At 41.0% G+C, this 13198-nt stretch overlaps 1 protein-coding gene across 3 annotated transcripts; it reads left to right on the top strand.

Annotated features, from left to right (window-relative positions):
* Positions 1-279: 279 nt before the first annotated feature.
* fance (FA complementation group E) lies at positions 280-12553 on the top strand. 3 transcript variants are annotated; one of them, XM_086047959.1, is made up of 13 exons: positions 280-651; positions 2622-2884; positions 2954-3087; positions 3227-3310; positions 7203-7274; positions 7373-7417; positions 7489-7545; positions 9630-9773; positions 9858-9981; positions 10070-10145; positions 10209-10275; positions 10378-10503; positions 12392-12553. In XM_086047959.1, the coding sequence occupies exons 1-13, from the start codon at positions 440-442 to the stop codon at positions 12494-12496; spliced, it is 1509 nt and encodes a 502-aa protein (XP_085904085.1). In that variant the 5' UTR covers positions 280-439; the 3' UTR covers positions 12497-12553. The 3 variants fall into 3 exon arrangements, with proteins under 3 accessions (XP_085904085.1, XP_085904077.1, XP_085904095.1); XM_086047951.1 differs by having other exon boundaries at positions 2622-3087; XM_086047969.1 differs by lacking the exon at positions 12392-12553 and having other exon boundaries at positions 2622-3087; positions 10187-10275; positions 10378-10498.
* The last annotated feature ends 645 nt before the right edge of the window (positions 12554-13198 follow it).

The raw sequence follows: 13198 nt of genomic DNA, 5'->3' as shown, positions 1-13198 counted from the left end.
GCTCTGGTTTAAACACGATCAGAAGCACTAGACCTGCATTTGCAATTTAAATCAATCTGTATAAATCCATTTTCAACAGCATGATGTTTATTTAAAAAAAAAAAGCAAAACCAATGTACCCAGTTTTAACAAAAACATCTCGTGTCCAACTGCATTTTGTTTGAGTGTACTATTATACACATATAATCATATTTGAGGAATGGACCACACAAGATGTAGTGTACTGTTTTTATTTCAACAAATATTCCGATGGGGACACTCGAAAGAGCACGGCGCTTCCACATGGTGGCAGTGGCCGTCGGTATGCACAATTGCACATGCGCAGTGTGGATGGCGGCAGATTGTGTTCGGTCTGAAGTTAAACTAGCCGTGAGCGAATGTCAACACTCAACCACGGGCATTGGACTTGGGCGGTAGCTCTGTGCGAGTTCACTTGGAGATGAATGCCGGACAGCTGCTGAGTCGCTTTGGTGGTCAGTGGAAGCTTTTGGCTCATTCGCTGTTCTCCGGACACTGCGGTGCTCACAGAGCACTGGAAGTCTTCAAGCGGCAACAGCGGGCCAACCCCGAGAGCTCAATTTCCGACTTCATCGACACACTTTGTCGAGACGAAATCAGTTGCCCGGGGATTTATGGGCAACCCCTTACCGTGTAAGTCCAACGATTCAACGATTACATACATACTTCTGTAAGGAAGCAAGCACTTTATATGGCAGCTCTGTAAGGAAGCAAGCACTTTATATGGCAGATTATTGGAGTAGGAGTGCGTACGGCCGGTCGATGAAGTTGCACCACATCATTTTTAAAACAAAATTTCCCATCGACAACATGCAGTTCCAATCGCAATAATCAATTCCGGATTGTCACCTCCCCACTTTACTAAATGTAGCCGACATACTGTAAACAAACACATACTATGCAACATTTTTAGTACAGATAGACCGTATTTATCAGGTATATAAATATCGACCGCGATGGTAGTTAAGGAGGCCGATAACTGATATTTGGAGATAATATATTCATTTTCAGTAAAGGGGAAAGAAAGTATTGGCATCAAAACAACCCCCAAAATACGAACGCCAACTCTTTGTTGAAACTTGAAACGTCTTTAATTAAAAGAGGAAATCAACCCAAACACATTTTTTTCAAGAATATGTTCCCAGCAATCCCACTAGTTAAAACACGTCACTCTGGGTAATATTGCGTTTGTGGAATATGAGTTAAGAAGCAAAATCCACCCCGTTTTTAGCCATCTCAGAGGGCAGCTCAGCTTCAGAAAACAGGTCAGCTGTGATTGGTCGTTACCTGAGCCCTGAGCAGTTGTGATGTCATTTTCAGTCGACAAAAGTGACACAATGGCTGCCCCAGTGATGACTAAAAACGGGTGGTTTAACTCTTATTCCAAAAACGCAATATTTATCAGAATGCTTTGTTTCAACTAGTGGGCTTACATGGAACATATTCTTGAAAAAAATTGTTTGGGTTGACTTTGCATTTAAGCGTGTTTATTGAACAACATTTCATCCATCCATCCATCCATTATCTGTACCGCTTCTCCTCACAAGGGTCGCGGGGCGTGCTGGAGCCTATCCCAGCTGTCTTTGGGCAGTAGGCGGGGGACACCCTGAACTGGTTGCCAGCCAATCGCAGGGCACACAGAGACAAACATCCGCACTCACAATCACACCTAGGGGCAATTTAGAGTATCCAATCAACTTACCATGCATGTTTTTGGAATGTGGGAGGAAACCGGAGTGCCCGGAGAAAACCCACGCAGGCACGGGGAGAACATGCAAACTCCACACAGGGAGGCCGGAGCCGGGATCGAACCCACGACCTCTGAACTGTGAGGCGGACGTGCTAACCAGTCGACCACCGTGCCGCCAACAACATTTCAGATTTGCAAAATGTTTTTTTTTGTTTTTTTTTAATCTTGGATGCCATAGTATTAAAATTCTAACAAAAGGTTCTGGGTCATAAGCATGTCTTTAAAAAGTTAAATGAAAACACAAGTAAATAAAGTTTTCCAAAAAACAGATTTTTACTTATATTTGTTTTGATTATTAAAAAAAAAGGTGCAGAGAGTCAGCAGCATCTATTATCAAGTTAACTGAAAATTTCAATAAATGGTTGCCTGAAGTCAACATAGCACAGCTTTAAATTGATCTCTTATTGGCTGTCAGATTTAAAAACAAACCAAAAAAAAGGCTGATGCCAATGTTTGTCAAAATGCCAAATACCGGTGTCGATAATCGTCCGGGCTGTTAATCGTTCCATGCCTGATATGTTGTTCCATGTCTGCTATCAATTAAAAACAATCCTAAGGAAAACACGTCACGCCCACACACACACACACACATTTTAAAGCAAATGTTTTGTGACATGCTTTTATCAAAATACCCCAATGATGAAGAATTTTAGTACAATTTCCACCCCTGTATCATGCATGCTAAATGCTCCTTGTCATTTATCACAAACAGATGGACTCGGAAAACTAACAATGCCACCTAAGACAATGGCCGGAACTTTGTGGCATATCTGAAATTAAAATGATCCATTGTAATACTGTGGCAGAGTTATTTGTGCATATTTCTCACAAGCATTTTCCCTCTCACATGCAGTCAACCACTGGTGTGGCTCTTTCCACCACTTTTCAAGCAAAACTTGCTGACGTTCATCTACCTGATCCACTCGCGGTTCCACAAAGCCGCTATCCTCCGTCTACTCCGGTGTCTTGGACAAGAGCCCTCTCTAAGTCCGTGGGTCGCCACATGGAAGAAGCAACTGGAAAGAAACATGGGCAGTCCCATCCAGGAACCCCTTTACAGCCCAGCATGCGCTGAGCGACTAAGGGCACTGTCACAGCGAGTGGGTGGTGAGACTGGTGGGTGGGCCGAGTGCTCTGGCCTTCAAGCGGAAGAACCCCTGACTGCACCTGTTTTGTCTGAGGTAGGAACTCAAAAGAAAAGAAAGGGCCATTTTGATGTTCTGGATGAAGAAATTCAGCAGCAGAAGAAGCGAATGAAGACGGATGAACACATCGCTGGGCGAGCACTTGACCAGGATCCTCTGCCGGAATGTATGAAGGTAGAGATGAAGAAGATGCAGATTTGTTAATCAACTGTCATCATTTTGCTGAAGTTCTTTCTGCAACTGGTTTAAAAAAAAAAAAGTGAACATTTCATGCTGCAACATCAACCATTAACATTGTAACACTTGCTCACAGATTGCAGAGGAAGTGGACACGGATGCTTCGCATGAGATTCCAGCGTCGGAAAACTCCCACAACCCTCTGCCTGAACATACGGAGGTAACGATGATGACTTCACCACACTTCTTTGAGAAATTTGATGATTGGATTTTTTTTGTTTTGCCTAAAAATTGCGGTTGCGATGTTTTATGTGATTTGTTTTCAAGGTCCTTTTCAATTTTTTTACTTTTTTTTTAAAAGAGCCATCCAGTAATTCATCTTTATTACAATAAACAATATCGGCTCTATTAGATTATAGGATATTAAGATAAAGACAAATGAAACAATACGTATGAAAGAGTTTATTTCTCTGCTAAAGTTATAGGTTTAAACTTGCTAAATACTTTGGCGCGTAGTCTTGTAAGCATTCACTATGAAAACATAATTCTACAGACAGATTATGTATATACAATACTGTAAATTAGTAAGAAATCAAACAAACTACAGCACAGTTAACAATAATGCAAACACATTTGTGGCTTTACCACTTCAACATATCCAACATTCGATGTTGCATGAAACATGATATGTAAACAAGTGGACTGCACTTCTTAAACACCAAACTTATCTACAATGATAAATAAACTCAATGTACGTAGCATATATAAAATAAAACTCAGCAATCTCCAGTCAATAAAGTAATATTAGACGTGCTTATATGATCTAACATTTTCAGATTTCAAAAACCATGCTGCAGCATGCATTGATCGTATTGATGGCGAAAAGGAGCAATATTTTAAAGTTTGATAAATATCTGGTGTTCCCATTTTTGTGTCGAGTCTTGTATTTGCCAAAACAGAGCGCACGCAATCCCTCTGTTCAATTTAAATGCAATGCGCCATGTTACGATAAGATGTGACGTCACATCGTTGATGGGCCTTTCCTTGCACCCACCACTTGCTATGGAGTGATGCGCCAGATCGTTGTTGTTGTTGTTGTTGTATACTCTATATTATCATATATAGTGCTTTGGGGCTGTACCTTAAATCCGTGATCGCTATTCGGTAACCATCTAACCACCGAATCCTGAATCCATTGGATTGGGGTACGAATGGTACTTTTGCTGAAAAACATGTCTTCGATAGTCCAAAAAATGTAACATCCAATTTTATCATGATGGTAAATGAAGTGCACTTTTATAACGCTTAATCGACACCATATGTAGTCCTAAGCACTTTGCAAAGCCTCCAATTCCCTTTTTTTAAAACATGAAGTTTACATACGCACACAACAGCAACGCAGCATCAAGCTTTCGTTTAAGTTAGTAGTTACTTACTTTAAGCACCAGGTTTGGTTGATAAACTGTCTAGCTGGGCTCCATTGACTGCTTAAAGCGGAAATCAACCCACATATTTTTTTCAAGCATATGTTCCCAGCAGGCCCACTACTTGAAACACGGCATTCTGATTAATATTGCGTTTGTGCAATATGAGTTAAGCAGCAAAATCCACCCCGTTTTTAGCCATCTCAGAAGGCTGAAGCTGAGCCGTGATTGGTCGTTACGTGAACCCTGAGCAGTTGTGATGTCTGCCTTTTGGATCCAATTCCCACATTTCTTTTTAAGACATTTTATGGATTTTTTGAAGAACAAATTTTAAATATAGTCAATTGCTCTCTTCAGACAGGCGTCTTCCCCGCTGCCTTTAAAACGGCGGTGGTGAAGCCCCTTCTGAAGAAGAGCGGTTCTGACCCGAGCGTTTTTAATAACTACAGACCCGTATCCAACTTACCGTTTTTAAGTAAGATTTTAGAAAAACTGGTTTTCATCCAGTTGAATCATTTTTTAAATACAAATAATATTTTGGAGAAATATCAATCTGGTTTTAGGATGAACCACAGTACGGAGACTGCTCTTTTAAGGATCTTAAATAATATTAGGTGCACTGCAGACGTGAGAAAACTCACAGTCTTGGTGCTACTGGATCTAAGCGCTGCTTTTGATACAGTAGATCACCAAATTTTATTAAATAGACTTAAAAATCTAGTGGGCATCTCTGGTACTGTTTTTGACTGGTTTTATTCCTATCTCACAGACCGATATTTCTTTGTAAGTATGGATACTTGTTCCTCTAAAACTCATGAAATTAAATGTGGGGTTCCTCAAGGTTCGATTTTAGGCCCCTTACTTTTTAATCTTTATATGCTTCCCCTCGGGGATGTCATCAGGGGACACGGCATCAGCTTTCACAGCTATGCTGATGACACGCAGCTGTATATTGCCGTGTCTCCTGATGACACAGGACCCATTGATACCCTTTTAAATTGCATTTTAGATATCAAGTCATGGATGGCAGATAATTTCCTACAGCTCAATGAGGACAAGACTGAGGTTTTAGTTATCGGTCCCGAAGGTCAGAGAGAGAAGCTTTTACCAAAACTACACATTTTTAATCCCTCACACTGTGTGAAGAACCTTGGCGTCATTTTTGACTCTGAGCTCAGTTTTATTCCTCATATTAAAAATGTAACCAAGATTGGTTTTTATCACCTTAAGAATATCGCCAGAGTCCGCCCGTTTCTCTCTCAGGCTAACACGGAAGTGCTGGTGCATGCCTTTATTTCCTGTCGTTTAGATTACTGTAATGCCCTGCTCTCTGGCCTCCCGAAAAAGAGCATTTCACCACTGCAACTACTGCAGAATTCAGCCGCTCGGGTGCTGACGAGAACCAGAGGGCGGGAGCACATTACGCCAGTTTTGAAATTGCTGCATTGGCTCCCTGTGTGTTTCAGGATCGATTTTAAAGTACTTTTATTAGTTTATAAATGTGTTAATGGTCTTGGGCCATCTTATTTATCTGATTTGCTTTTATCATACCAGCCCTCGCGGATCCTGAGGTCCTCTGGCGCCGGCCTTTTATTTATTCCAAGGGTGAGGACCAAAATGCATGGCGAGGCTGCATTCAGCCATTTTGGTCCTCACCTTTGGAATAGCCTGCCAGAGGATGTCAGGTCTGCAGAGACTGTTGATATTTTTAAGAGGAAGCTCAAGACACACCTTTTTAGTTTGGCTTTCAACAACTTTTAAATAATTTATCTTTTCTTTTGATTGAAGATAATTCTATGTTTTGCTTTGAATGTTTTAAAGCACTTTGAGTTGCATTTTTATGTATGAAAAGTGCTATATAAATAAAATGTGATTGATTGATTGATTGATTGATTGATTGATGTCATTTTCAGTCGACAGAAGTGACAAAATGGCCGCCCCCGGAGATGGCTAAAAACGGTTGGATTAACTCTTATTCCACAAACGCAATATTTATGAGAATGCAGTGTTTCAACTCGTGAGCTTGTATAGAACATATTCTTAAAAAAATATGTTTGGGTTGACTTCCCCTTTCACAGTTGCACTTAATGCTCGATAGCCGATGAAATATGTCCACGCGCAAACGCTTCCGTGTTTTATTCTCGAATGCAGCGGGGTGTCACATGGTGCATAGTATGCGTTCTGAGTGTCTGGGTGCACTGTGGCTATAGCAGCTCATGAATAAATGTGGTTATTACGTGTTTATTTTGTTTTTGTTTGTTCAACAATGCGATTGAACGTGCACCGGCAGCCGTGTCTATCCTTGAGGACTTGTGAAGCATTACGATGCCCACTAACTAGTGGTGGCAGGCCTGGTTGAATTAGCCAACATTGATTTGATACTTTGCGTTGGTGATGGTGCTGGACATTCTGTTGTGGTATGTTAGTTTAGTTATGCTTTGCACTTAAATCATCTTTTTTTTTTTTTTTTTAAGCAGGAAATGATTCTAAACTTTGACATTCTCTGTCACTCTTTCCTCCTGCCTCATCGCCAACTTTTTTGGCGAGTGGTCTATGAGTCTGCAATAAGTTTAGTCAGTCTGGGAAAATGATGACTACAAAGTTTTGAAGCAGAGATTTTCCATCAACATTTTCTTGTATTCGAATTATTCAATTAATCGTTTCACTCCTTCTGACATTTGCTCCTAGATAGCAGAAGAAACAGAAACGGTTACGCCAGAACATGGTAACGCCCGCAATCTTCTGCCCGAACACATGAAGGTAAAGATGGATGCGTTTAAATCCATCAGTTACACTGCGAGCCACTAAGCTCATTATTGAGCAAACAATTGTTGTTGTCTTTTTATGTGCTCACTCAGGCGTCTGTTCTTCAAATCAAGGAATTGCTACAAAGTCAGACCGAGGTATGAAGAGCATTTGCATTTCTTCTGCTAGACTACACTGTTTGTTGTGACTGTGTTTCATCCTTTCACAGTGGGACGACCGCTCGCTTGACGTGTTCAAAGTTCTGAATGACTGTAATGCCACTCAAGTATGTGCTGTACTAGAAACCATTTTACATGTAAAGCTGGCACTTCTGATCGGTACGGTAGATCTGGCATTTATTCGCCTGTGCCTTTCAACCCAGCAAAGCGGAACATTGCCATGTCTGTGTACGCTTTCAGGCAGCCGAGACAGCTTTCCGCAATCAGATACTTGAAGGACAGCAAAAATTGTGTTCAACACAACAGGGCAAGAGAAGTGAGTCTCAGGTGTTAAACTTCAAGCCCTGCTCCCGGCTTTCCACTATTGCCCTTTGCATAGCTGCCGTGCCCGGTCTGTAAAGCAACTGATAAGAACTCCCAAATGGGCTACTTTGGGGGTTCATTTCAAACCCCTACCTTTCGTTCCGAACAGCAAAATGTAGCTTTATATGTTGTGACCATTGTTACACTATCTGTCTGCTTGTGTGGCTTCACCATTTGCGTTCAGATATTCGTTTGCCTCTAAAACTTTAGATGCTGTTAGCATGCCGATGGTGATTTGCATTGTTTGTCAGCCTTCAATAAGCAGACTTTCCTCAAGCAACGCTGTGTTGTTGTTTTGAATACACAACGTGTAATTCTATGTTTAGTTTGACAGTAAATGTCAACTGGGAGTGGAGTTGCTCTTTTAGAAGTGTGCTCGCAAGTCAAAGCAAAAAAATCGGCCAGTTGACAGCTCGTATTTGTAAGTCAGGTGTCTATGAATTAATTGCAGAAACCTTTAACACCCGACACATCTTGTGTTTGTTAAATGCAATTGTCTGTCTGACGAGTATTTTTAAAACCAGATGCTGGTGCATCATCTTAGTATAAAATTGCGGCAAATCGCCTAAGCTGTGTGAAAAGTGACACAGAGGCTGCAATGTTCCACGCTGGTGAAAGACGCAAACAAATAAATGCTGGACGGTTACGTCACTCATGTTCCAACTTTGTTGAAAGATGCTCTGTGTGAAATAGCGGTGGGTGATGTATATCGTTATTGATATTATCGTCATAGTTGCTTTCATGATGTGCAATTTTACATTCTCAAGTATTAATGCGCTCTCGAAAAGAAAAGACAAATAAGTCCATCGATTGGCTGCCAAGGAGGAGGACCTGATGAACCTTCATTCTTCATTCAGCGGGCAGCATTAAGTCGCATGACTATGTGGGACCAGCAAGGCGGAAGATGGCATTCTTTCAAATTTAGCAAATGGAGAAATGGAGGAGTCTCTCATTTCAAAGTATCTAATAGCAAGACCAAAGTCCACATCCCCAGTATGGAAGGGATTTGGGGTTGACAAGACTGACGTTGGTCAGAATAATATTGTATGAGGTGCCAAAATGGTCGTCGTGAAGAGCAATTCAGCGCCAAATCTGTTCCACCGTGAACCATGTGGATTACGAGGAAAACTTTGCTACTCCACAAGCACGCTAAAGAAAAGCTAAGTAAAGCTACGCAACACACTGGGAAACCCTCGCCGAGTTGAGCAAACAAACAGACTGTACCATTAACATTGCAAGTAAACATTGGCAAAACATAACTAACGTCGCCATCACCGTAACATTACTTGATGTGAGCAAGTAAAACAGGATGTTCAACATTTGCTTAACACTCAGTTTACACGCTGGCAGTCCGCATCATAACTACATTTGTGACTATATCATATGGAGTATGTGTGGGACAATTTTGGAAAGAGTGTGTCGAAAGATCACGGTTTGAGGGTGTTGTCACTACAAACGTATATTTAATAACGGTGCTAACGCTGTTTCTCTCTTACCGCCTGTTTTAAGGGCGTGCGTGTGGCACAAATCAACAGAGGTGGGCATGTTACTTAATTTTGCCGGTCCAACGTTTTTCATGTCGAACCATCCGTTAAGTCCTTCAGTTAGTCCGTCGGTCCATTTTTCTTTTTTTTTAAATATCAAAATCTTCGACCCACCCGCCGCCTATCCCAATATCACCCACCCCGAGTGTGAAACATGCTCCCAGCCCGCATTACGTGTCGATACCTTTCACACAGAGCATTGACACAGGAAAAGGCCAGCAACGGCACCATTTCAGACCCTTTTTGACACCGCAAATTCCACACGTTTCTCTTTTGTGTCAAAGGTGCGAGTACTGTGTGGCCAGTTGAGTTTGTCGGACTTAGCAGAGCCCGCTCTGCTGCAGTTTTGCAGCAGCATATTGGCTCTCTCGCCCGACCTCGGCTTCAGTACGGCAGCGACGCTCATCAAGAGTCTACTCCTGCAACGGGTATGTACTGTATGCGTCACTAGTGTTCACTTCGGGTCACTATGCCGTGGCGTGTGGCTTCATAGAAGTCGCCGCTGTCTGCAGGTGCTGTCCCTCTCCGAGCCTGCGTCCAGATGCCTGGTGAGTGCTGTGACGTCACTCTGCAGCCGCTACACCAGATCAATGTGCCACGCTCTGATTGGCCCGCTTTTAGAGCAAGAGAACTTAGGTGAGAAAATGTGAGGCAAAAAAAAAATTGAAAAGACGCTGATGCCAATTGGGAAGCATCCTTTAATTTGAGCCATTGTTTCGTTCAGGGAGTGCACAAGCTGAGCTCCTGAACAAACTGATAGAAGGCTGTCTGGATTCTCACTACAGGCTGCTCGTGCTTCAGTAAGACAAAATGTTTCAACGCTTGATTTTCTTGGTTGCAGCTTACTTCTTTTTTCCTTCCAGGATGACACTGAAAGTATCATGGAATGAGACACTGCTTTCTATTATACACAGCTTGCTGGACTCCAAGGTTGGCTGTTTTTGTGCAGCAAGTGGCATCTTGCAGTCAAAGTATGTGATGTCATGCGTGACATGTCATTTTTGTTTCTTTCTTTTTTGTTTGTTTTTGCAGCCCGACATGAATAAAGAACTGTTCACAGAGTTGATTGAACAGTTGGTTAACCAGGCCCCTCCGTTCACAAAATCTGTCAACTTTGCAAAAATGATGTTGACTGTCCTCACAAAATATGGCAAACTCGTAAGTAGTCAAAAGAATTAAGTATTTGACTATGTATAAATGTAGGTACTATATAGAGATAAATAGATATATCTATATAGAAATAGATATATCCATATAGATATATCCATCTATCTATCTAGATAGATAGATCTACAGTATATATATCGATATACAGTGGACAGTATTCAGACACCTTGACATTTTTTACTTTGTGTCATTGCAGCCATTTACCAAAATCAAAAAGGATCATTTTATTTCTCAATGTACACTCAGCACCCCATTGTGACAGAAAAAAAACTGAAATATAGAATTGTTTGCTAATTATTAAAAAAGAAAAACTGAAATATTATATGGTCATAAGTATCCAGACCCTGACTCATTTTATTGAGTGGATGCACCCTTTTGAGCTTGTACAGCCATGAGTCTTCTTGGGAATGATGCAACAAGTTTTTCACACCTGGATTTGGGGATCCACTGCCATTCTTCCTTGCAGAACCTCTCCAGGTTGGATGGTGAACGTTGGTGGACAGCCATTTTCAGGTCTCACCTGGGCCACTCAAGAACGGTCACAGAGTTGTTCTGTAGCCACTCCTTTATTTCAGATGTGTGCTGTTTTTTGGCAAACTCTATACGGGCTTTCATGTGTCTTGCACTGAGGAGATGCTTCCGTTGGGCCACTCTGCCATAAAGCCCCAACAGGTAGAGGGCTGCAGTGATAGTTGACTTGTGGAACTTTCTCCCATCTCCCTGGATGTTTGGCTGGACAGCCAGGTCGAGGAAGAGTTGTGGTCTTCCCAAACTTCTTCCATTTGAGGGTTATGGAGGCCACTGTGCTCTTAGGAACCTTGAGTGCTGCAGAAATTATTTTATAACCATGGCCAGATCTGTGCCTTGCCACGATTCTGTCTCTGATCTCCTTGGGCAGTTCCTTTGACCTCATAATTCTCATTCGCTCTGACATGCACTGTGAGCTGTAAGGTCTCATATAGACAGGTGTGTGCCTTTCCTAATCAAGTCCAATCAGTTTGATTAAACACAGCTGGACCTCAATAAAGGAGTAGAACCATCTCACGGAAGATCAGAAGAAATGGACAGCATTTGAGTTAAATATGAAGGTCGCTGCAAAGGGTGTGAAAACTTATAACCATATAATATTTCAGTTTTTCTTTTTTCATAAATTTGCAAGAAATTCTACATTTCTGTTCTTTTCTGTCAAGATGGGGTGATGATTGTAGATTAAAGGGATGGTTGGGTCGGGATGGCCATGTTTTCACTAACAAGGTCATTTGATATACTTTTTTGATCAGGAAAATGAATAGAGTTGTCATTTTCTATTTTACCAATACATTCGGGAGAAATTAGGAAATAAGTGACTCTATGAAAAACGCCCCTTGTTAATGAGGAGAATGGCCTACCGTTCTAGCCTTGTTCGGTCAGAGTCACTGGAGGGACCGATTCCAGACTCTCCATTGGAAATCATTGTACTTTCATTGCTTATAACGTCCAAAAACGGTGATCAATTGGCACCAACATTTATGTGGACATCCCTACTAATGCCCACTTCAACATATCAAAAGGATTAACCTCTCTGTGGCTGATTTATATGAGAATGAGGAAAGAGCACACGCTGCTTCTTTGCTAAAAAAAAAAAAACACTGCTTCTTTGCTGATCACGGTTAGGCCGAGCGAGGCATTCAACAGGCTGCAATGATAAATTTCAACGGTTCTGAATACTTTCCATACCTGCTGTTAGTTTGTTTGTGTGTGCGTGTGCGTGTGTATACACATTGTATATCTATATGCTGTATGTATATATGTATATATGTGCATATATATATATAGAGAGAGAAAGAGAGAGAGAGAGAGAAATATATATATATGTAATTTTCCACTTTTTATTTTCCAGGTGAATGCCTCACACAAACATTCCATGTCTAGTTGCCTGATGCTAAATGAGACATTCCTAAAAAAGTCTCTTCAAGCAGTTTTGAAAAGAATCCCAGAGGCATAAAAAAACTATGTATGTATGTATGAATGAATGAATTAATAAATGAACCAGTCTACCGAATTGGTTGAGATTGCTGTCCCACAATGAAAATCAAATTAAAAAAAACAATGAAGTGTTCAGACCTTGCATATTTAGTAATATCTTGTTATGATCTAGTTCATCACAAGACATTAATTGAGATACTATTAAACTGAATGTATAAAAAGCCATCTTTTCTATGTCACTTCCTATTGGGAGGTGGCTGTCCCAATCTCTAACTCCTAGATTTCAATTCATGAAAAAAAAATGTAGAAGATTTTTGCGAATTTAAAAAATGTTTTACTTTAATAGAACATTTTGGTTGCTTTTAAGTGTATGGTGAAAGATTTAGATTGATTGTGTGGATTATTTTCAAATTAGAAGTTTTTATGTTAAAAACCTGTCCCAACTTTTCATGTCACTACCGAAACGCAAAGAGTATTTGTCTGTAGGCAGGGCTTGGTTTTAGCCACATCCCCAGAAATTTCACCAGTAAGAGACATTGCCTTCATGTTCATCAATGGCCACATGGCAAGTAATTAGTTGACAGCATTATTAAGTATGTGCCCTCCAAAGTCTGAAAATCAGCATGTGGTTTTTAGGACCGTCACTACCGAACACCTCATTTCTGCAATAAAATGAGCACTTTTGAATTTAATGCTAAATGTGTTTTCTATCGCTGTACAC

This window comes from Filicampus tigris, chromosome 1 (assembly GCF_054856515.1).
Source record: "Filicampus tigris isolate MCC_2025a chromosome 1, RoL_Ftig_1.0, whole genome shotgun sequence".
Lineage (NCBI taxonomy): Eukaryota > Metazoa > Chordata > Actinopteri > Syngnathiformes > Syngnathidae > Filicampus > Filicampus tigris.
Note: the sequence above shows the minus strand (reverse complement) of the source record. Positions and strands in the feature narration are given on the sequence as shown.